Source organism: Loxodonta africana, chromosome 3 (assembly GCF_030014295.1).
Source record: "Loxodonta africana isolate mLoxAfr1 chromosome 3, mLoxAfr1.hap2, whole genome shotgun sequence".
Classification (NCBI taxonomy): Eukaryota; Metazoa; Chordata; class Mammalia; order Proboscidea; family Elephantidae; genus Loxodonta; species Loxodonta africana.
In genome coordinates, this window is record NC_087344.1 from 161,271,485 (window position 1) to 161,292,486 (window position 21,002).

Here is a 21,002-nt window from a genome sequence, read left to right on the forward strand (position 1 = left end):
ATGACCATTCACACAAAAGACACATCAACTAGGGAAGAGTAACGAAGGAGTTAACAAAGACTGTCAAAAACCTCTACTAGTCTCCTTGGGGGCAGAGAAAAAACTTCCACCTTGTATAGAATGAGGAAAACCTGAGTTCTTGGGAATCCCCTGTAAGTGACAGAAGAAAAGGATTTTCAGAGTTTTAGTCATGAACAGTAGCTGAGTAAATCTTCAAATGCTATGCATTAGTCTTTTATCAAGGGTTTTGGGCAACAGTTTTGGTATTTTTGTTTTGTTTTCTGTTGTTTGTTTTTTTCCACCCACGTGAATGGGTTTTAAGGTTTTTTTAGAATGATATTATTTGCATCAGATCCTCACCAAAGCTTATTTACTGGCAAATCTGGTTTTTCTATACACTTGTAGGAATGGCTTCAGGGAAAGTTGGTAGAAGTCCTGATTAGCTGTTGCACTCCTTCGAATAAATTGTGTGTGTGTGTGTGTGTGTGTGTGTGTGTGTGTGTGTGTGTCAGTCTTGGTCAGCTGCACTGACAGAGCTGGGCAAGATATTTTCCTGCCTGCTAATCAAGGCCACACAGACGAAGCTCAAGGAAGGATGACCCCTGCCTCAGGAAGTTTTGTATCAATTGCTATTTATAACCAGTACAGAGTAGGACTTGAGATCAGGTCTTCACTCAGTTGGCAGGAAAAGTTTTCTGCCACATTGTACATTTCAGGAAATTGTTTATGGGCCTAACTGAGTGAAGCCTCTGTGTGAAAGGAAGGAATGTGACAGTGACTGTAAGTATTTTTGCTGATTTGGGTCAAGGGTGTGGCAGCACAGATGTGGGAAGTTCAGTCTGTGACACAATAGATTACATTTTAAAACAACTATTTGTTAATGGGCACCTTGGATTGTCTTCAGCATGGTGTGTATGGAATCCTGTGTTGCTAATAGTAAAAGTGAAATGAGGGTATGTGATGAGCTAATATTATTTATCCACATAAAAAAGGAGGGGGAAATTAACTATTGGTATGTTTCCAGACTAACTGGCTCTTGCCTTGAATGTATACATAAGCATTTTGGTCATTTGAGATGTATTTCTGTATATGTATGCTTTTTATACTACTCCATTGGTCATTGTTTCATTAAGAGAAGGTTTCATAAAGAATCGATTGATTTAAAAATAGCGTTGTAAACTGCTCTGTGTAATCTCTTACAAAATTCTATTCCACGTAACGTTAGGAGATGAAATACGGCAGAACATTAAAGCTGACAACTTGAGAAATACCACAAGCAATGTTTTCTCAGTATTATTGTATCAGCCATCTTAGGAGTGCCTTTATAGTGTTGAGTTACTTAATAGATGACAAGTACAATTTTATATATGCATTGTAAATGAACTATTTAGGGAAAGGTGGGCAGTGTTTGAGTGGAGTCGAAATTGGGAAAATTATAGAACTATGCTAACATATTCTTGTCTCATTTTAACAGGAATATTCAAGATAAAGCTGTAGCATTTTCCAGCAAGGATCAATGGTCAAAATCTTTCTTTTTAAAAAGAGATATACAAGTTAAAGATGAAAGGAAAATGCTGGAATGGTTTGGATGCTAACTGACAGGGTAAAGGATACGATATTTCACAGTTACTTGTAATGGAACCTGTGTAAAATTCATCACATCTCATGCACCCAACTGGGAACATGGATGTTGGTTTTTCTCGTTCTGCTGTTCAGACACTGTCAAGAAGCCACTGCAAAAACATCAAACAAAAAATTTCTCACTGGGAAGGAAGGACAAATGGTGTATCTAATCCAAAGGAGTTTGGAGTGAGATATAACTGTCACCAGGAGAGTCTTCCCAAGAAAAAACTTGTTGCTGAGGAAAAGAGTAAAAATTTGGATGTAACCAACTCTCAAAATGTGGGGTCAGATCTCAAGGAAGATGCCAAAAGCCGCAATCAAAGTGAGGGTGAAAGTGAGAAACGGAACTCTAATGATACATGTTTCTTTGAAAATGAACCGGAAACCAAATGGGTGTGCTCTCGGGTCAAACAAATTGAAAGCTGGAAAGAAGCTGTTTTGGACCCAGAGACTTCATTACCTCCAGGAAACTTGTATACCTCACAAATATTGTGGAAGAAAATAGAAGCACTTCCCTCAGATAAAGTCTTAAACCTGGCTTTAGAATGTTGTGACTCTTCAGAAAAAGAACTGAATTTTGGAGCTCTGGATAGTTCATATGGAATAACCAAGAGCTTAGAAAATATTTACTCTGAACCTGAGGGGCAAGAATGTGGACCTTCTATAAATCCTTTGCCAAAACCTCGTAGGACATTCAGATATTTATCTGAATCTGGTGTTATGCCATGTAAAGAAAGAAACTGTGACAGAAAATACTGTGAAAATAATTCTTGTGCAGGATCTTCTTTTGCCCCTTCTCAGGAACCCGAACCAAAGAAATATGATGGAAAAATCAGAGGGAGATCTAAAAGGTATGTTTTTATTCTATAGCTAATGATTTGTAGGTATTTTATTTGTAGGATTATTGAGGTTCTTTTCAAATCAATCCCTGTACCATTTCCCTCCGAGAGTTGTAGCCCTAGTTTGAACATACAGATGTTGAATAACTGACAGGGGGAATGAGTAGAGTAGGAACAAGTAGAAGCATAGGAAATAGTGAGGAGCCTTGGTGACTTTATGGGGAAATTCTACCCTGCCCTAGAGGGTTGCTATGAGTCGGAATTGACTCAATGGAATGGGTTTGGGTTTTTTTAATAGGAAATAGCTAAGACAGTTTACTGACATAGGAGCATCAGAAAAACTTCCATTATTTATATCTTTAAGAATCTCTAGGGACGCAAATACATTCTTCCACTTCATTCACGGCATGCTGGCCTTATCCCCACTCTTTATGCGGGACTGAACTTAATAAAGGAACTGAATGAAGAACATGAATGTGATTGACTAAAAGCCTCCAATTTTCTCATTGTACATACAGGGGACCAGCCTATTTTATTATTCTTAGGTATCTGATAAAAATGCCCTTCTAATTTTGTTCACAAGTCCATTATCAACTTATGTTTACCATACCAATGTAAAGATGAGAGTTTTTTTGAATTTTTACTGTGCTACTTTTTTTTTTTTTAAGTGAAAGTTTACAAACCAAGTCAGTCTCTCATACAAAAACTTACACACACCTTGCTATACACTCCCATTTGGTCTCCCTCCAATGAGACAGCATACTCCTTTCCTCCACTCTCTATTTTCATGTCCATTCGGCCAGCTTCTGTCCCCCTCTGCCCTCTCATCTGTTCTCCAAACAGGAGCTGCCCACGTAGTCTCATGTGTCTGTGTGACCCAAGGAGCCCACTCTTCACCGGTATCATTTTCTATCCCATAGTTGAGTCCAATCCCTGTCTGAAGAGTTAGCTACAGGAATGGTTCCTGTCTTGGGCTAACAGAAGGTCTGGGGACCATGACCTCTGGAGTCCTTCTATTCTCAGCCTGACCATTAAGTCTGGTCTTTTTACTAGAATTTGGGGTCTGCATCCCACTGCTTTCCTATTGTGTTCCTTGTCAGGGCAGTAAGATGAGAGTTTTGAAAGGCATGACTTTAAAATTTATTTCCTTTCTTAAGGAAATCCTTTGAATTTGAGGATATTCAGCACTTTCGAAATCGGAACGCACAGAAGATTCATGAAGAACTTGGAAGAAATTCTGGTTCAGCACTTTATTACACACAGTCTGAGGACAATATCTATGAGGATATCATGTGTATGTGTCCACAAACTTTGCAATTAAATTTGATGAGTATATGTTTGGTGGCCCTTAACTACTCTGTCCTATAGGGTCGCTATGAGTCAGAATCGACTCGACGGCACTGGGTACTGGCTAACTGTAAGATGGCATTTTCTTTTACAATCAAGCATATTTTGCTCTAGATTTTCTTTTTAATATGGAAATCTTTTGTTCTTTAATGGATAATATCTTTTGTTCTTTAATGGACTTTAGAAATAGTGTAATGGACTGTTCATCTCAGAAGTAGATGTTTATAGTATAGTCTTTTGAGAATTCTTTTAGCTCAGTGGAACTCTTGATCGCTTTATAAGCATACAGTGCCATTGATTTTGAGACCCTTATCCCTACAGCAAGGTAGAATAAGAAAAACATATTTAGTCAGTTGTTTTTTTTTGTTTCCATTTTGTGTTCCTCTAAGAAAAAAAAAAATTTTTTTTTTTTCTTAAAGTTATTTTTTTCACTATCCAGATCCCGCCAAAGAAAATCCATATGAAGATATTCCAATACAGCCTTTACCCATGTGGAGATCCCCTTCAGCATGGAAGCTACCACCCCCTAAAAGTGCTTTCAAAACACCTAAGGTATGATCAGCCAATTAATTGAAGAGAACATGAGACTCTAATTAGATCCCTACAAAAGGGTTAAGATGGTTTAACTGGGGCCAAAATCAACAGGCACTGAGAATGTGATATTTTTGATTGTTGGTGGTGGTTTTTTGTTTTGTTTTGCTTCACTTTTTGGGCAACACACAGTTTTCTGTTTTCTCTAGGGTTTTTTTTTTTTTTTTAAGCACTTTGTTTTTTAATTTGAATGTGAGTACCTTTAGATAGGACATGAACTATTCATTTTACTGTGGCTCCCAAGACTCTTTATTAATCTCACATTTAGCTGTGGCCTAAATTATCTGCCTGGCCCTGAAAGCATCTGTGACCTCTGGAAGCAAAGCCTCCCTTGAGTTACTGAGGACTGTGAGCCATTGTTTTCTGGGAATTTGATTATATTGTAATAGAAGAATTTTGGATCAGAAACCTGAGAAACTTCTTTACAAGTGGTGAGAAGTAAACTATGGAATCCTCGTTTGAGCCCATTTTTATAGGAAAGATAAGATAAATCTGTTTCTGGGGATAGCTTTGACTTTGTATGAGAACAGGGGCATAAGCAGGATGACCTTATCCTTACCCCTTACCAGTACATCTTCTCCTGGTGTAGCTTCCTCCCAAACCTCAATTCCTTCTCCGGAAAACGATGGAACTGAAGAACTCCCAAGCCTATTTACGCTCAAAGCTCACAAAGGATGCCTCTCTGCCCGTCACTTTAACTGAATGGAAGCTATTCCGAGCTGGAGAAGTTGCAAACAGGAAAAGGAAAAATCTTCCAAGGGTAAGAGCTCCAGTCTTTCATTCTTTGACTCTTTACTTCAGCATTTCCATACATGAGAATAAATGGGCTAAAATGAATAATAGGTTGGAACTGACCTACTGGAATTAGAAGATTTGGAAGGCAGCCTAAAGTTTTAAACTTTTGCTCATGTGAGACAAGTGCATGAATGGCTTTTGCCAGGGTTTCTTTATGGATATGGAAAATTGATTTTAGATGGACTTATTTCATTTACCTTAGCTCTTATTAAAATCAGCTGTCTGTTTAAAGGCAGCCCCAGAATCTCATATAAAAGGACATTTTGTCAAGCTGGACTTAGTGTCTGTTGTTATTACTGCTCATTGACTTACATAATTGCTGGAGTAAATTCAGTTTTGTCCTTGAGTTTACAGATGTTTATTTATGGCAAAGTATATGCCATTAATTTGGGACAAAAATTTCCATTTGGAGGAAGGAAAACAGAAATCTATTACTTGGGACTAGAAATTACCAGCGATTATACTAAATAAATGACTTCTCCCTCAAAGGAAAAAGGGCAGTAAGTCTGTAAGTCATCTAGACTAGAGCTGTAGGGTCCAACATGAAGAAATTGGGGTTACTTGTAGATAGATATATTTTCTTTTAGGAGAGTCATTTGGGAAATTACATGAAAACATTTATCAAACTCTGTTACTTTGTTCTATAATTCAGAATGTTTTCAGGGTTGAAAAAATGCTGTGCAAATATGCGGCAATGTAGAAATTAGATCATTTAAATGTTATTCCTTTCCTTAATCCTGTCCAATTTAGTTGCATGTATTCATTTAGCACACTGTACCTGATTTCAACGTTAAACAAAAGTTACAGCTGTTTCTTGGTTTAGTAACTGCTGATTGGTTCCTTGGGAAATATTCTGTTTTGTAATTACTTTAATTCTTCTGATCTATTTCCTGCCCCTCCCTCTTTAGTATATGAAGAGTTAAAGACACACAGTTTTTAAAAAGCACTAAACTGATCTCTCTCAGTGGGGAAAAGAAAATCTTTAGCTATTTCTTCTCCTGTGTATGGTGAGGAATAGATTTAAAAAACCAGAGGTTTAAAGAACCGCAAGGCATCTGCAGTAGCTCTCCACTCCTGTGGATCATGCTGGCACAACAGAGCAGCCTCCCACACCGCCCAGACACAGGCCCATGTGTTCGCAGGAGGAAGAATATAAACACATAAGGGGTCGCGTTTAGATGTGGCTTCTGGAATAGCATTAACAAATATTTAAGAATTATGAATTGTAGGGTTTAACGAGACCCGAGGAGATTTTGGAGTGCTTTTGACTCCAAGCCTGAGTATTTTTTGTACTGTGAATCCCCGAAATACTCGAAGCCTGTTCCCTCTCTGATTATAGGTGGTATAATCCAACTTTTCCCTTTCTAATATTTTCCCAAAAGTTTTTTGAGGACTGGGGAGAAAGAAAATGGTGATGAACTCTCAATTGTTGGGCAGGAACAAGCTGTTAGCATTTCTACCTGTGATCCTCCTTGGATGAAATCCTTTTAGTAGATTCTATATGCAATACAAATTTTGGCTTTGGAGTATCTTCAGGAACAACATTTCACAAGAAAAATATTTTTCGTTTATTTCCCTTTTGATGACTAGAGCTATCCCTGGAAGGGAAACTGCTTTCATGGTTTGAAAACCCCTGATCTAGTCCATATGCCTCTTCCCCACCCTTCCTTTCTGTGCCTGCTGTGGAAGCCTGTGTGGGATTGTCTGCTAGAGTAGATTTCCTAATGTTTTGTATTGTTTTTGTCAAGTATCTTTAGCAACATGGTTTCTATCATTTCTTAGGAAGAATATTCAGTATTTCCTGCAACTAGAAGGTAAACGTAGGCCTTTCTTCCCGGTTCATAATCTAAATTTAAGTTTTATTATCTTGTATTTCTAGAGCGCACAGTTCCCTTTCCTTTATAACATTTGAGTGTGCTTTTCAAATGCACATTAATAATTATGCTATCTTTGGTCATAAGTACTTCAAATACTTGTTTACCTCATAGATCTTTTCTTTAACCTATAACAATATCTTTTTATTCTGGATTTCCGTGTTTTTGTAATGGTAATATTTAAGAATATTAGTAATTTTTTACTTGAATGACAGTCACACAAAACCTTTAAAAAAAAAGAAAACTAATCCAAAAGTGTGGGAATAATCTGCATATTGGAAGCACATGTTTCTCACATGTTATTTTTCTTGCACTGGATTGATTCACTACCCTACTGATTGCCAAGATTACTAGAGAAGCAAAGTCAAAAGGGAAAACAAGACTTGTCTTAAGAAACTTTGTTGGTTGGCATCTTTTATAATGTTCCTAACACTTGTAACTCTAGGCATTAAATATGTTAAGTCAAGATGAATAGTTAAAAAAAAAAAAAGCTTAGAATTTTAAGAAAAACGGAAAAATTAATATATCAGTTTCCCCTTTTAAAATGTGTTTATCAGCTCTAATTCTTTCCTCTTTTTTACTCCAGCCTGTCTTTTTTTCTCTCCCTCTTCATCCCTTCTTCCTTCCCTCTCCCTCTCTCTCTTTCTCTCTCTGACCCACATACACCCATACGTACACCCCTCCCAGCAGCAAAGAATTCTAATGAGGAAGTTCCTGTTAAATGGAGAGAAGCAATTATGTAATGATTTTAAAATGGTCTAGGCTCTACTTGCTTGAGATATAGATGATGAGAGGAAGAAAAAAAAGCATGGTTTTTGTACTTGAGGATATTTGAGAGGCTCTTATTTTTGTGCCGTGTTTCTAAAACGAATTGTAGTGTTGGTGTTCCCAGCAGTAAAGAGATGGGTGTTCCCTTTGACAAAAGGTTTTTAAGAGTGAGTATCCTCTTTATGAAGAGTTCCTGGGAGCAGAAATAACTGAGCTTCATCCTGCCTTCCAAGTGAATGAGTGTTCCACTTCCTACTCTGGGGAAGCAAACGCTTGAGTTTGGTGATAAAGCCTTGGTCACTATATGGAGTGCAGCAGACAGATTGCCAGCATGTTGTGACATGAAGTGACAAAGAATCTCTTGAAGAGCCTGTGCGGGGTTCTTCTGGAAAGAAGATACCCTTTCCCACTTTCCTTACACATGTTACCTGACCTTTGTATTAGAATAACATATCATTTAACTAAAGTACATGATTTTGGACTCAAAATTGAAATTTTTAAATGATTTCATTTGTAAAATAGATCTTTTCTCTGAATGAGAATCACTGTTAAATTACTGTCATCAACCTGTAAAGCTTATAGTGTTGGTTTTAACTTGTACTTTCTGGTCTTCTTTTCAGTTTGTGTTGAAAATAGATGACATATTTGAATCTAAGAGAGGAAAGAAGAGGGTAAAGTTACACCCTTACACTGGAAAAGAGGTACCTCCCTCAAAAGGTAAAAATCGTGTTCTGTTCCAGTTTTCCTGAGCTATCAGCATTATAAGGGGAGAGTCATTACATAAGCAAATATTTGACGCGTATTATAATTTTTTATTTTGTTCCATTTAAATATAACGGAACTTCTTTAGGATAAGGGCTATTTCTTATTCTTCCTCATATACCTTTTATTTAGACTCTTCCGTATAATAACTATTGAATGGATAAGTAAATAAGTGGAAAAATAACTGTAAACAAAGAGACTGATTTTCATAGGCAGATTGCATCATTGAGGAGCCCTGGTAGCGTAGTGGTTAAGGGCTCGGCTGCTAACCGAAAGGTCTGCAATTCCAACCCACCAGCCGCTCTTCAGGAGATAGATGTGGCAGTCTGCTTCTGTGAAGATACAACCTTGAAAACCCTATGGGGCAGTTCTACTCTGTCCTGTAGGGTTGCTGTGAGTTGGAATCAACTTGATGGCATCTGGTTAGATTGCATCATTTTATGGTCCTACTTTGATTTATAATCATTGATTAGCATAGGTTCTTTCAATAAAGAAAATCAAAATGTTTGATATGTATAAACTGAAGGTACTTTGTACTCAACTTGTCATTTAATAAGTTCAGTAGTTTTTACCCTTCAGATGCCTGGATTAGTTAAGAAATTGTCTTAATTAAGAAATTGTCAGCATCCACAGTGCATTATTAGAATTTTTTTAAAACTCATGTGAGGTTCTTAACTTGGTCGTCAGGGAAAGGATATGTAGAATTTGGCAGTTTTAGGACCTAAGATTCATAAGGAACCTTGAAAGATTCTATAATGAAAAACAACAGTAAGTCGTACCAGGGGAGAATGTTTCTCATTTCTGCAGACTTCCAAGGCAGACATTTCTTAATTTCCCTTGAAAATCTACTCTTTATTCTGACAACTTACTCTCAGAAAATAAAATTTTCAGTTCCACAATTTTAAGACTCTTTCTTCTTACTCTGTGCCAATTAAGACCAACTGATCACCATTTTTAATGTGAGTTTTCATATTTTCCAAGACAATTATTCAAACATGTTTTGATCTTCTCTGTAGAAGAAATATTTTTGGTTGTTGTTATCAAAACAGCTCCCATTTGTTCCATGAAGTAATTGTTCCTTTACAGACTTTGTCTTATGTATAACATATGGCAACACTAGAAGGCAGGGACTATCCTAATTTTACAGATGAAGAAGCTGAGCCCCATGAGGAACCGTAGATTTGAATCAAGGAACATGGCACCACAAAATCTTATTTTTTTCTGTCACCTAGTTACTCTCACTTTTTCTCGTAACTTTGATTTTCAGAGGTTTACCTATCTCCTTTCCACGTGTTTCCTAATCTTCAACAAAGGTTTTGTCAAAAGGCTTTTTGTTTGTAAAATTCAGAACTAGATACAGAAGAGGAACACTAAGGCCAGATAGTGTGCTGGATCCTTTGAAATGCATTATCATTAATTTTCTAAATAGGACTACGTGGCAGATGTTATTGCCGCTGTTTTATAAATATGGAAATAAATTACAAATTGCAAATTTTGTAAAAGACCAAGACACTGGAGCCAGGACAGATTCTTGGAAAATATTAATTGCATTTTCCCAGATTAACAATTAAAAATAATAATAATAATAATTACTCTCCAGCTATGCCCCTCTAATTAAACAGATTATGTTTTATGCCTTATAGAATAGAAACATTTTAATGAATTTGGCTCTAAGACAAGTTTTTTAAGAGCCAGATCCTTTTTCCTCATTGACTTGTATCGTTATTAAAAAAGAAAGAAAAAAAAAATCGATAGCGTGAGTCACTAACTTCTAGCACCAAAAAGAAAAAAAATAGGGAGTATTCCCTAAATTGTAACCCTTCCCTAAAAGTTTGTTTTTCCTTTGCATGGCTCAAAGAAAATACACATTCACCCATCGTCAGTTACCAGCTCCTCCAGTGAGTCAGAGGAGTTTCTCTTCTGCCTGAGAATCTTCTGACTTCATGGTCACAGCTCTCAGCTTTACGTTCTCCTTAAGCTTTCATCTGTATATCAACAATACCTAGTAAAACTAGATTATTATATTTACCTCCTCTGTCAGTACATGCTAGGATTTACTGGCTGTATTCCAACCAAAATATTTCTTAATTTTCTCAATTATCAGGTAGTATTACAAAATTATTTATTCCCCTGCTTCAATTCTGTTATTATAATTTTGTGTATTGAGTCGTATATAAAAAGGGACACCCAATCTGGAAAATGATAGTGATAATATTTGCAAACTTGAAGAACGTAATCAATGTCACTGAATAATACATGCAAAAATTGTTGAATTGGCAAATGTTTTATTATGTATATTTTTACCACAACTAAAGAAAAAAAATGTTTTAGTATGGTAGCAGAAAAAAACAAACAACAAAAAAAGTACACTCAAGTATTTTTTAATCCATACAGATTCTCAACAGATTATATAGGCTTATAACCCTTTAACCATCATTCAGTGTCCTGGGAATGCAGGTCATCAGAACCTGTAGATGTGAATACATTGTTGTCATTTTTGCTGTAATTAGGTGCTCTTAAGTCAGTTCCGACTCGTAGTGACCCTTTATACAACAGAACGAAACACTGTCCGGTCCTGCACCATCCTCACCGTTGTTGTTATGCTTGAGCCCACTGTTGCTGCCACTGTGTCAATCCATCTCATTGAGGGTCTTCCTCTTTTTCACTGACCCCTCTACTTTACCTGACATTATGTCCTTCTCCAGGGACCGATCCCTCCTGATAACATGTCCAAAGTATATGAGACATAGTCTCCCCATCCTCGCTTCTAAGGAGCATTCTGGTTGTACTTCCTCCAAGATTGATTTGTTCATTCTTTTCGCAGCCATGGTATATTCAATATTCTTTACCAATGCCACAATTCAAAGGCATCAGTTCTTCTTCAGTCTTCCTTATTCATTGTCCAGCTTTAGCATGCATATGAGGCTTGAGTTAGGCGCACCTTAGTCTTCAAGGTGACGTCTTTGCTTTTTAACGCCTTAAGGAGATCTTTTGCAGCAGATTTTCCCAGTGCAATGCGTCGTTTGATTTCGTGACTGCTGCTTCCATGGGTCTTGATTGTGGATCTAAGTAAAATGCAATCCTTGACAACTTCAGTCTTTTCTCCATTTATCATGATATTGCTTATTGGTCCGGATGTATTTTTCTTTATGGTAAGGTGTAATCCATACTAAAGGTTGTGGTCTTTGATCTTCATCAGTAAATGCTTCAAGTCCTTTTCACTTTCAGCAAGCAAGGTTGTGATATTTCATAACGCAGGTTGTTAAGGAGTCTTCCTCCAATCCTGATGCCCCGCTCTTCTTCATATTGTCCAGCTTCTCAGATTATTTGCTTAGGATACAGATTGAATAGGTAATGGTGAAAGGATACAGCCCTGAGGCACACCTTTCCTGACTTTAAACCAGGCAGTATCCTCTTGTTCTATTGGAACGGCTGCCTCTTGTTCTATGTACAGGCTCCTTATGAGCACAATTATGTGTTCTAGAATTCCCATTCATCACAGTGTTACCCATAATTTGTTATGATCCACACAGGCGAATACCTTTGCATAGTCAATAAAACACAGGTGAACACCTTTCTGGTATTCTCTGCTTTCAGCCGAGATCCATCTGACATCAGCAATGATATCCTTTGTTCCAGATCCTCTTTTGAATCTGGCTTTTATTTCTGGCAGTTGTCTGTCAATACATTGCTACCGTATTGAATAATCTTCAGCAAAATTTTACTTGCATATGATATTAGTGATATTGTTCAATAATTTCCGCCTTCAATTGGATCACCCTTCTTGGGAATAGGCACAAATATGGATCTCTTCCAGTCAGTTAGCCAGGTAGCTGTCTTCCAAATTTCTTGTCATGGACAATTGAACACCTCCAGCACTGCATCCATTTGTTGAAACATCTCAATTGGTATTCCGTCAATTTCTGGAGCCTTGATTTTCACCAGTTCCTTCAATGCAGCTTGGACTTTATCCTTCAGTACCACAATCACCATCATCATGGTTGAATGCCAACCAGTTCTTTTTGGAACAGTGACTCTGTATATTCCTTCCATCTTCTTTTGTTGCTTCCTGCGTTGTTCAATATTTTGCCAATAGAATCCTTCAAATTGCGACTCTGGGCTTGATCTTTTTCTTCAGTTCTTTCAGCTTGAGAAATGCCGAGTGTGTTCTTCCCTTTCGGTTATCTAACTCCAGGTCTTTGTACTTTTCGTTATAATACTTTGTCTCCTCAAGCTGCCCTTTGAAATCTTCTGTTCAGCTAGTTTATGTGATCATTTCTTCCGTTCACTTTAGCTACTCTACATGCAAGAGCAAGTTTCAGAGTCTCTTCTGACATCCATTTTGGTCTTTTCTTTCTTTCCTGTCTTTTTAATGACCCCTTGCTTTCTTCATTTATGATGTCCTTGATGTCGTTCCACAATTCATCTGCTGTTTTGTCATTAGGGTTCAATTTGTCAAATCTCTTCTTGAGATCGTCTCTAAGTTCAGGTGAGATATACTGAAAGCTGTATGCTGGTTCTTGTGGACTTGTTCTAATTTTCTTCAGCTTCAAATTGAACTTGCATATGAACACTTGATGGTCTGTTTTGCAGTTTGCCCCTGGTCTTGTTCTGACTGATGATACTGACTTTTTCATCATGTTTCCACAGATGTAGTCCATTTGATTCCTGTGTATTCCATCTAGAAAGGTCCACAAGTATAGTTGCTGTTCATGTTGTTGAAAAAAGGTATTTACAAGGAAAAAGTTGTTGGTCTTGCAAAATTTTATCATATGTTGTTTCCATCACCAAGGCCATATTTTCCAGCTCCTGTTCCTTCTTTGTTTCCAACTTTCTCATTCCAATCACCAGCAATTATCAATGCATCTTGATTGCATGTTTGATCAATTTCAGACTGCAGAAGTTGGTAAAAATCTTCAATTTTTTCATCTTTGGCCTTAGTGGTTGGTGCGTAAATTTGAATAATAGTCATATTAACTGATCTTCTTTGTAGGCATATGGATATTACCCTATCCCTGACAGCATTGCACTTCAGGATAGATCTTGAAATGTTCTTTTTGATGATGAATGCGACATCATTCCTCTTCAATTTGTCATTTCCAGCATAGTTGACCATATGATTATCTGATTCGAAATGGCCAATACCAGTCCATTTCAGCTCACTGATGCCTTGGGTATTGAGCTTTTCGTGTTCTCTTTCATTTTTGATCACTTCTAATTTTCCTAGATTAATAATGTCATACATTCCACATTCCCATTATTAATGGATGTTTGCAACTGTTTCTTCTTATTTTGAGTTGTGCCACATCAGCAAAAATGAAGGTCCTGAAAGCTTGACTCTGTTCATGTCATTAAGGTCAACTCTACTTTGAGGAGGCAGTTATTCCCTAGTTGTATTCTGAGGGGCTCATCTTCTGGCACTATATCAAACAATGTTCTGCTGCTATTCATAAAGTTTCCACTGGCTGATTTTTCCAGAAGTAGACTGCCAGGTTGTTCATCTTAGTCTGTCTTAGTTTGGAGGTTCCACTGAAACCTGTCCACCGTGGGTGATCATGCTGGTATTTGAAATACCAGTAGCATAGCGTCCAACATCACAGGAAGAATTTTATTTACCGGGAAGACATTTTGGTTGTTTCTAACATTTTATTTAACCTGTGGATGTTTAAATTGTTTATATATATTTTGTTTCTTCCCCAAAAAAGCTGCAATATGTTTTTACCATGTATAAGGATATATTTTTTTTATCTATAGACTAAGTTCCTAGAAATGGACTTACTTCCTCAAAGAACATATGCATTTAAAATTTTTATTAAAAGATTTTTGTAAGACCTTTTTAGGAAGTGATTGTAGTAGCTTATGTTCCTACCAACGGCATTTGAAAATGCTTCTTCCCCATAACCTTCATCAATACTGTGTTTATCAAACTTTTTGATTTCTTGCCAATATGGTGGATGAAATTTTTTGTCTTGTTTATTGTTTTAATTTACATTTCTCTGTTTATGAATTTGGGCTTTTTTCAAGATTGTCAACAATTCATGTATCTTTTTTATGAATTGCCTGTTCCTGTTCTTTATTCATTTTTCTATTGTGCTGTCTTTTTCTTAATGATCTTAACAGGTATTTGAATATTAAGAAACTTAGCCTTATATCTGCTATGTATATCACAAATATTTTCCGAGTTTATTGTTCAGCTTTTGAATCTATTAGTGATATTTTTATTAGATAGAACTTCTATATGTATTATATTTTAATGTAACCAAACTTAAGTATATTTTCATTTATGACACTTAGGCTTTGTTTTTCCTGATAAATTTAAATGTTTTTCCATTTCTTTGCATTTTTTTATTTTGCTTTAGCTTTTCAGGCTTAATCTAGAAATTCTTCATTCATTTATTCAAAAAGTCTTTATTTTATTTTATTTTTTTTAGGTAAATTGTCTGTGTGCCCAGCATTGTGCTAGGTCCAATGGTACAAAACAAGTCCCTCGTGAAAACATAACCCCTTATCCTCAAGATACTTAAAATCTGATTGCAGAAAATGAGACCAGCCCAAAGCAGTATGGATACTACTAAGAATTCATAGTAAAGGAAAGCTCAGTATAGGCTAGAGTTAGCTTAGAAGCATCATGGAGGACGTAGAAAGAATGTTACTTCATAAATTTATTTGATAATCTTTCTCAGCTATCACGTTTTCCTATAATTCTAAATTCACAGGTTAGTTGGTGTTCAGATTTTTGTTTAGCCAGCTTGATGTTGTTCTACCTTTGATACCTTATTTGTGAATAAGAGACAAGGATATGAATGTAGTAATAGAAACATGATCCACTCTGGACTAGAGTTGCATTCTTAAAACTAGTCTGAAATGCTACTAATTTCTGTAGTTAAAGATGAGAGGGGAACTGAGAAAGGAGGTAGGATGTGGGAAGAAGATGGAAAAAACTATTTCTGCTCTGAACCTTTTATTCTCTTTTGGAAAGAGTTTTAACCTGATACAACTAAGCAATTTGGAGAAAGGCTCAGCATACTTATTACTATTCCTTATTGCAAGTCCCCAGGTCTGTGGAGGCTCTGTGTTGTTTTCATCTTCGTGTGTTTCCTGCTGTTAGACAATACAAATAGAAACTCTTCCTCTCTTTTCAGGTGAAACCAGTGGGAACGAAAGTGATGCCGAGTACCTGCCAAAGAGTGAGTGAGTCAGTGGGGCTGCTCCCTTTCTTGTGATGATCATGGTTATAGGTGGAGTGACACTCACCTTTATGATTAAGCATGTTTTTCCCACATGAAGTTTCATTTGTAGGTGAATTTCTTCATTATTATCAGAACCTGCCGAAATTTGAGGGACTGAACAGTGCACTGCCAGATGTTTGACAGCACTAAAATCTCCCACAGTGGAGTAGAGTAAACCAGTATAGTTCTTGGGATGGAATGTTCTTGGGGAGCAGCACAGAGCTGCATGTCCAGACATATGTGCAGTAGTTTACTGGCAGCCAAAACAGAGTATGTGAATCATCCCGAGACAGATACTAAGCATTAAGTATCTGATTTTTCATAGTCACTCAAGTGTAATTATCTAAGTAACTCTGACATCTCTCTAATTTTGAGAAAGAAAATATTCATCTGTTTCTTATTCATGGGCATTTACATGCCAAATTACAATGGTGTTTACTTCTTTTAGAATATGTGGAACAGTGCCGTGCAATTCCAGCTGTATTTGGGCTGCTGTACCCTTCATCAAATGACTTTTCACAGCAAGTTATTTAGTTCCTGTTGAACTGACTAGCATCTGAAGCATGGAATAAGTAGGAGACTTGAGTTATCAAAGATGAGCATGGGGCAGTGCCATGCCTGATACTCTAACCTTATAATGACTAACTAGTCTTGTGCTCCCTCCACTGGCCTGATTGCTTCAGGTGTTTAATTCTGCAACCTGACTGAAGATCAAACTTAAATCATCACCTGGCTCATCCTACATGTGTAAAGATAACTAATTTAGTGCTATTGGTACTGAGAAAACAGTACCTAAAATATTTTCGAATTGAACTCAGCTCTCTAGAAATAAGTAAGGCTTTGCCCAGAGCAGCAAATGAATAGATAATTCTGGGGAGCCATAAGGAACATTTACTCCTAGATGTATTTTTTTAAGTGTTCTTAATATTTTGATACACAGTATGACTTCATTTGGGGCAGAATGCATCATATCTCAAAAAGAAAGTCAATCAGGGGATGAGTCTTTTAGTCATTGGCACAGAATGACACATAAGCAAAACTCTGGGACATTTGGACTCTTTCTTTTGCAAGTACACAGTTTCCTGTAGTGCAGACTGCCCAAAACTGTTCAGATTGTAGAAATGAATGAGAATAGAGGGTAGATGCTATCCAGCTTTGAATGGTATTACTACAGACTGCTTAAATAGTGTGCTTCCATAATTTCATTCTTTTGAGGAATGTTCTTTTAATAGATGTCTTCCTCCTCCTCAGTTTTTTTCCGCTTGCATTTAGCACAATTTATTGACTTATGATATACCCATTACTAGTAATATATGCCAAGGAGAGAAGTGAAAAGGACAGTTGTTTTAATGTGAGGTTAGTTTTTGTCTTGATGTTATCAAACTCTTCCCTTTATGCACTTACCTTCTGTGGGACTGTAATCAACGTCCCCCAACCCCTGCCCATGATTTCGTGGTCCTAGCAGTGGCATCTGTTCCCAGTCCAGTGGTTTTTCCTGGGTGTTTCCCATGTGTTTTTCTATGTGTCCTGGTGTTATGTCATGGAAGATGGCATGGCGTAGAGTATGTAGTGGCACATACTCTGTCCTATCCAGTTGGGGCCTGGAGGGTCAGTCCCATGACTGACCAGATGGCTGTGAGGGTCTGCACTCATTCCCTGAGTATGTCATAGCCCCAAGAGGTCTGTCTGTGTGACAGACATTGGCTAGTCAACATTCATTCAGCAATGACTGCATGAAGATTAATCCTGAATGGGTCATGAACTCTGCGTGAGGAAGGAAAACATTGCTCTATGATTTCATTACAGATCGCCACAAGCGCTTAGCACAACTGCAGCAAGCTTCCAAGAGGAATCCTCACTACCAGACCTTGGAGCGGGACCTTATTGAATTACAGGAGCAGCAGCTGTTTGAACTTTTTGTGGTAGTGTCTCTACAGAAGAACCCATCAGAAAAAAGTTATATTCCCCAGGTCATACAACAATTCCCTAGCAAGGTAGGTGCAAGGAGGCCAAGAGGCATTCAGGAATGTTCCTGTGTCTCTGTGTGTTTATTTCCTCTTCTCTTGTTTATCGTAATCTCAGCCACCTTTACCAATACGGTACTTGTAGGATTTGGTAAACTAATCTGACTAAATCTTTTGTCAGGCATGAGCTACAACCGGGGGCGGGGGGGGGGGGCGGGAAACAAGCTCATTCTCCAAGTTGTTTTTTTATGTGTTCCAAAACCCAGTGCTGTCAAGTTGATTCTGACTCATAGCGACCTATGGGACAAAGTAGAACTGCCTCATAGGGTTTCCAAGGCTGTAAATCTTTACAGGAGCAGACTGCCACATCTTCCTCCCATGGAGCAGCTAGTGGGTTCCAAGCGTTAAACCATTTTGCCACCAGGGCTCCTCAATAATAATAACAGCTGCCATCTATTGAGTGCTTACTATGTGTTAGGAATTGCATCGCTTGTTGCCATCGAGTCGATTCCAACTCATAGCAACCCTGCAGGACAGAGTAGAACTGTTCCATGTATATTACAGTTCTGCGCTGTCCTGTAGGGTTGCTATGAGTTGGAATCGGCTCGATGGCAATGGTTTTTTTTTTCTGTTTGTTTGTTTCTTTCTTTATTATTATTAACAGTATTATCTAGCTTTGCTTTGCCTTTTTCAAATAATCATTCATTGTTCATTTAATCTTCAAATATTTTTTATTTGCTAGGGGTAGGTGCTGGGGATATAACTGGAAAAGATCTTTTTGGTCTCTACCTTCACAGAGCTTATAATGTAGGCCCCACAGGTGACTCTCAGCTTTATAGAGACAATTACAAAGACAGAAACTTGATTCTTACATCACAGTTTGCAAATTGAACACACTGAACACAGTTTGCAAACTGAACAAATTAAGCCAACAGATGTGCTTTTTTGGTTTGCATAGTGTTTTGTAAAAAAGTAATAATAATAATAAATTTTGTTGCCAATGTTTAAAAATAATTTTTCACATAAAAACCTGTTTCTGCCTTTTCTTGAGAAAGTACACGGATTACCAGCACCTGACCTACATTCCTAATTGGCAGCAGTTGGCGGAAGCTGAGTAAGGAGCAGGGCTGGCTTCATGGGTGTGTGACCAGTATAGTCACACAGGGCCCCACTCTCAGAAGGGCTCTGTGCTTGGGGTTTAATGCTTTGTAGTCACCATCTTGAAAGTCTGAATTTTGTCTTTGAATTTGTCTTTTGTAAGTGAAGTCTGATTTGACAATGGGGCATGTGCTGGGTCTTAAAGCCTCAGTTCTCCTGTGGTCCCAACTCCTGCCGCCTTCACAGGATGAGTCCTCTGGCTTCCCTTTCCCTTGCCCCCCTGGCATCCGAAGCCCTGACCAGCCTCCCCTCCCACTCCTGGTCGGTACTGCTGCCACCCTCCGTCCCCTTTGGGGGCCTGGGTATGGTCATGGGAAGGGGCTGGATCAGGCAAGCACTCGTTGCAGTGAGTCCCGGCAGGGCATGGCTGTGACCCTCTGCCCTGGGCTGGCAGTGCCATGGAATGTTCAGTGGGTAACTTGGGGTGGGAGGCAAACCTCTCAACCAACCCAATCCAGATAATAAAGTACATCCCAACGCGGAGGCTACAGTTCTTTGAAGGTTCCCCAGCTGCCATGTATCGGTGTGGCAGGCCTGTGAAAAGGGGAGATACCCGGCTAACTTCCCCACCCCAACTCAGGATACAGACCATCAGTCCCCAGGCTGGCTAGAGGGGAAGCCAAGCCGTTAGGCTGGCTATGTACTGTGTCCCTGGGGCTCCTGGGTGTCTTTGAGGGTCTGCTGCACCCATCCTCCAAGTATCGTTGTGCTTGAGGGAACACATCATTTAAATAGCAGGCAAAAACCTGACTACAGGTTGAGAGAAAGACTACAGAAGAAAGGAAAACGTTTTCTATTTAATGGCACTTTTTTTTTTTTTTTTAGAACAAATGGCCCCACATTTTCATTTTGTGCTGTGCTCCACAAATTATGTAGTGAACGAAGGAGTAATCCCTTTATATGAGGACATGTACTCCCTCTCCACCTTACTGTCTGGACCACTTCTCTCACTTATCTGCCACTTTCGGACTTTGGGTTTGTGACCCCTGAGCTGCATGTTTCACTGAGAAAGCTAGTGAAGCACAGCTGTGCTGGGATCTAAGAGACATTTCCTGCATGGGTCCCACAAAGTTTCTTTTCTTATAAAATTCTTCAATGTAGCCTGAAAGCATGTCACAACACTGTTCAGTGAAACAGGACCATAAGACTCTAAAATAATGTCATTTAGGTAATCTTTAGTAATCACATTTCCCAGTCAAGAGGAGCTTAATTTTTTTTTTTTCCTGTTTTTGATCAGTCTTATATTGGGAGAGGGAAATTTTGAGGTTGAATCTATTTTCAGCACAGCCTGAATTAATTTGCTCAGAACAAGCTAAAGACCCAGCTGTCTCTGGCAGTGACTCAGGGATGTCTGTCTCTAAGCAAGTTACTTGGCATCTTAGTGCCTCGGGCACCCATAAGTTAGGGAAAGAGCTGATGGAGCCTCTGTTGATTCTGCTGTGGAAAACCTTGAATGAAGATGAACTCAAATGTGAATCATTTACCAATATAAAATTAAAAGAATCTGATACAGCTAAAAATTTGTTAGTACATTTTTTTCTTTTAAAGATCTTGATACCCAAGTGGCCCAGAGTGGCTGCATGTTTTATTTTAGAAATTGAGTTAAAAGAATAGATCATCTCTATTAGCAGGCATATTGAAGGCAATATGGTAATTAGACTTACTATCTGCCTGTTTTTAAAGTAGGACAGTTCACACTAATTTCTAAAATCTTTTGGTTTAACTAAATTTAAGCCACCTTTTAAAGTACAATACCAGACTTTTATGAAAGGGTCTTTCATGCTAAAATTTTTCAGGAAGTCACAAACCAGTAATTACGTAGCAAAGATTATATGCTAAGGGAAATGATTATATATGGAGTGGATTCTAAAAATAGTATATTTTCTAAATCACATTCATCTGCCTTTCAAAGCGCCTTTGGTTATTGATCAGAGAGTGTCTTGAGCTGACTAGGCTTTTGCTATCAGTATAGTGTAGAATGGATTTGGATTTATTTTTTGTTCCCATGATTCATGAAAATATTGGGTTCCCGCTTGTGTGCAAATTTTGAAT

General features: G+C 38.0%; 1 protein-coding gene across 1 annotated transcript in view; it reads left to right on the top strand.

The window, feature by feature from the left end:
• Positions 1-1,405: 1,405 nt before the first annotated feature.
• DENND2C (DENN domain containing 2C) overlaps positions 1,406-21,002 on the top strand; it is a 50,409-nt gene continuing 30,812 nt past the window's right edge. The window contains exons 1-7 of the mRNA XM_023547492.2: positions 1,406-2,474; positions 3,620-3,756; positions 4,249-4,361; positions 4,990-5,160; positions 8,458-8,554; positions 15,742-15,786; positions 17,635-17,822. Of these exons, the coding sequence (XP_023403260.2) occupies positions 1,666-2,474; positions 3,620-3,756; positions 4,249-4,361; positions 4,990-5,160; positions 8,458-8,554; positions 15,742-15,786; positions 17,635-17,822 (1,560 nt within the window). The 5' untranslated portion in view covers positions 1,406-1,665. The remainder of the gene's footprint in view (positions 2,475-3,619; positions 3,757-4,248; positions 4,362-4,989; positions 5,161-8,457; positions 8,555-15,741; positions 15,787-17,634; positions 17,823-21,002) is intronic.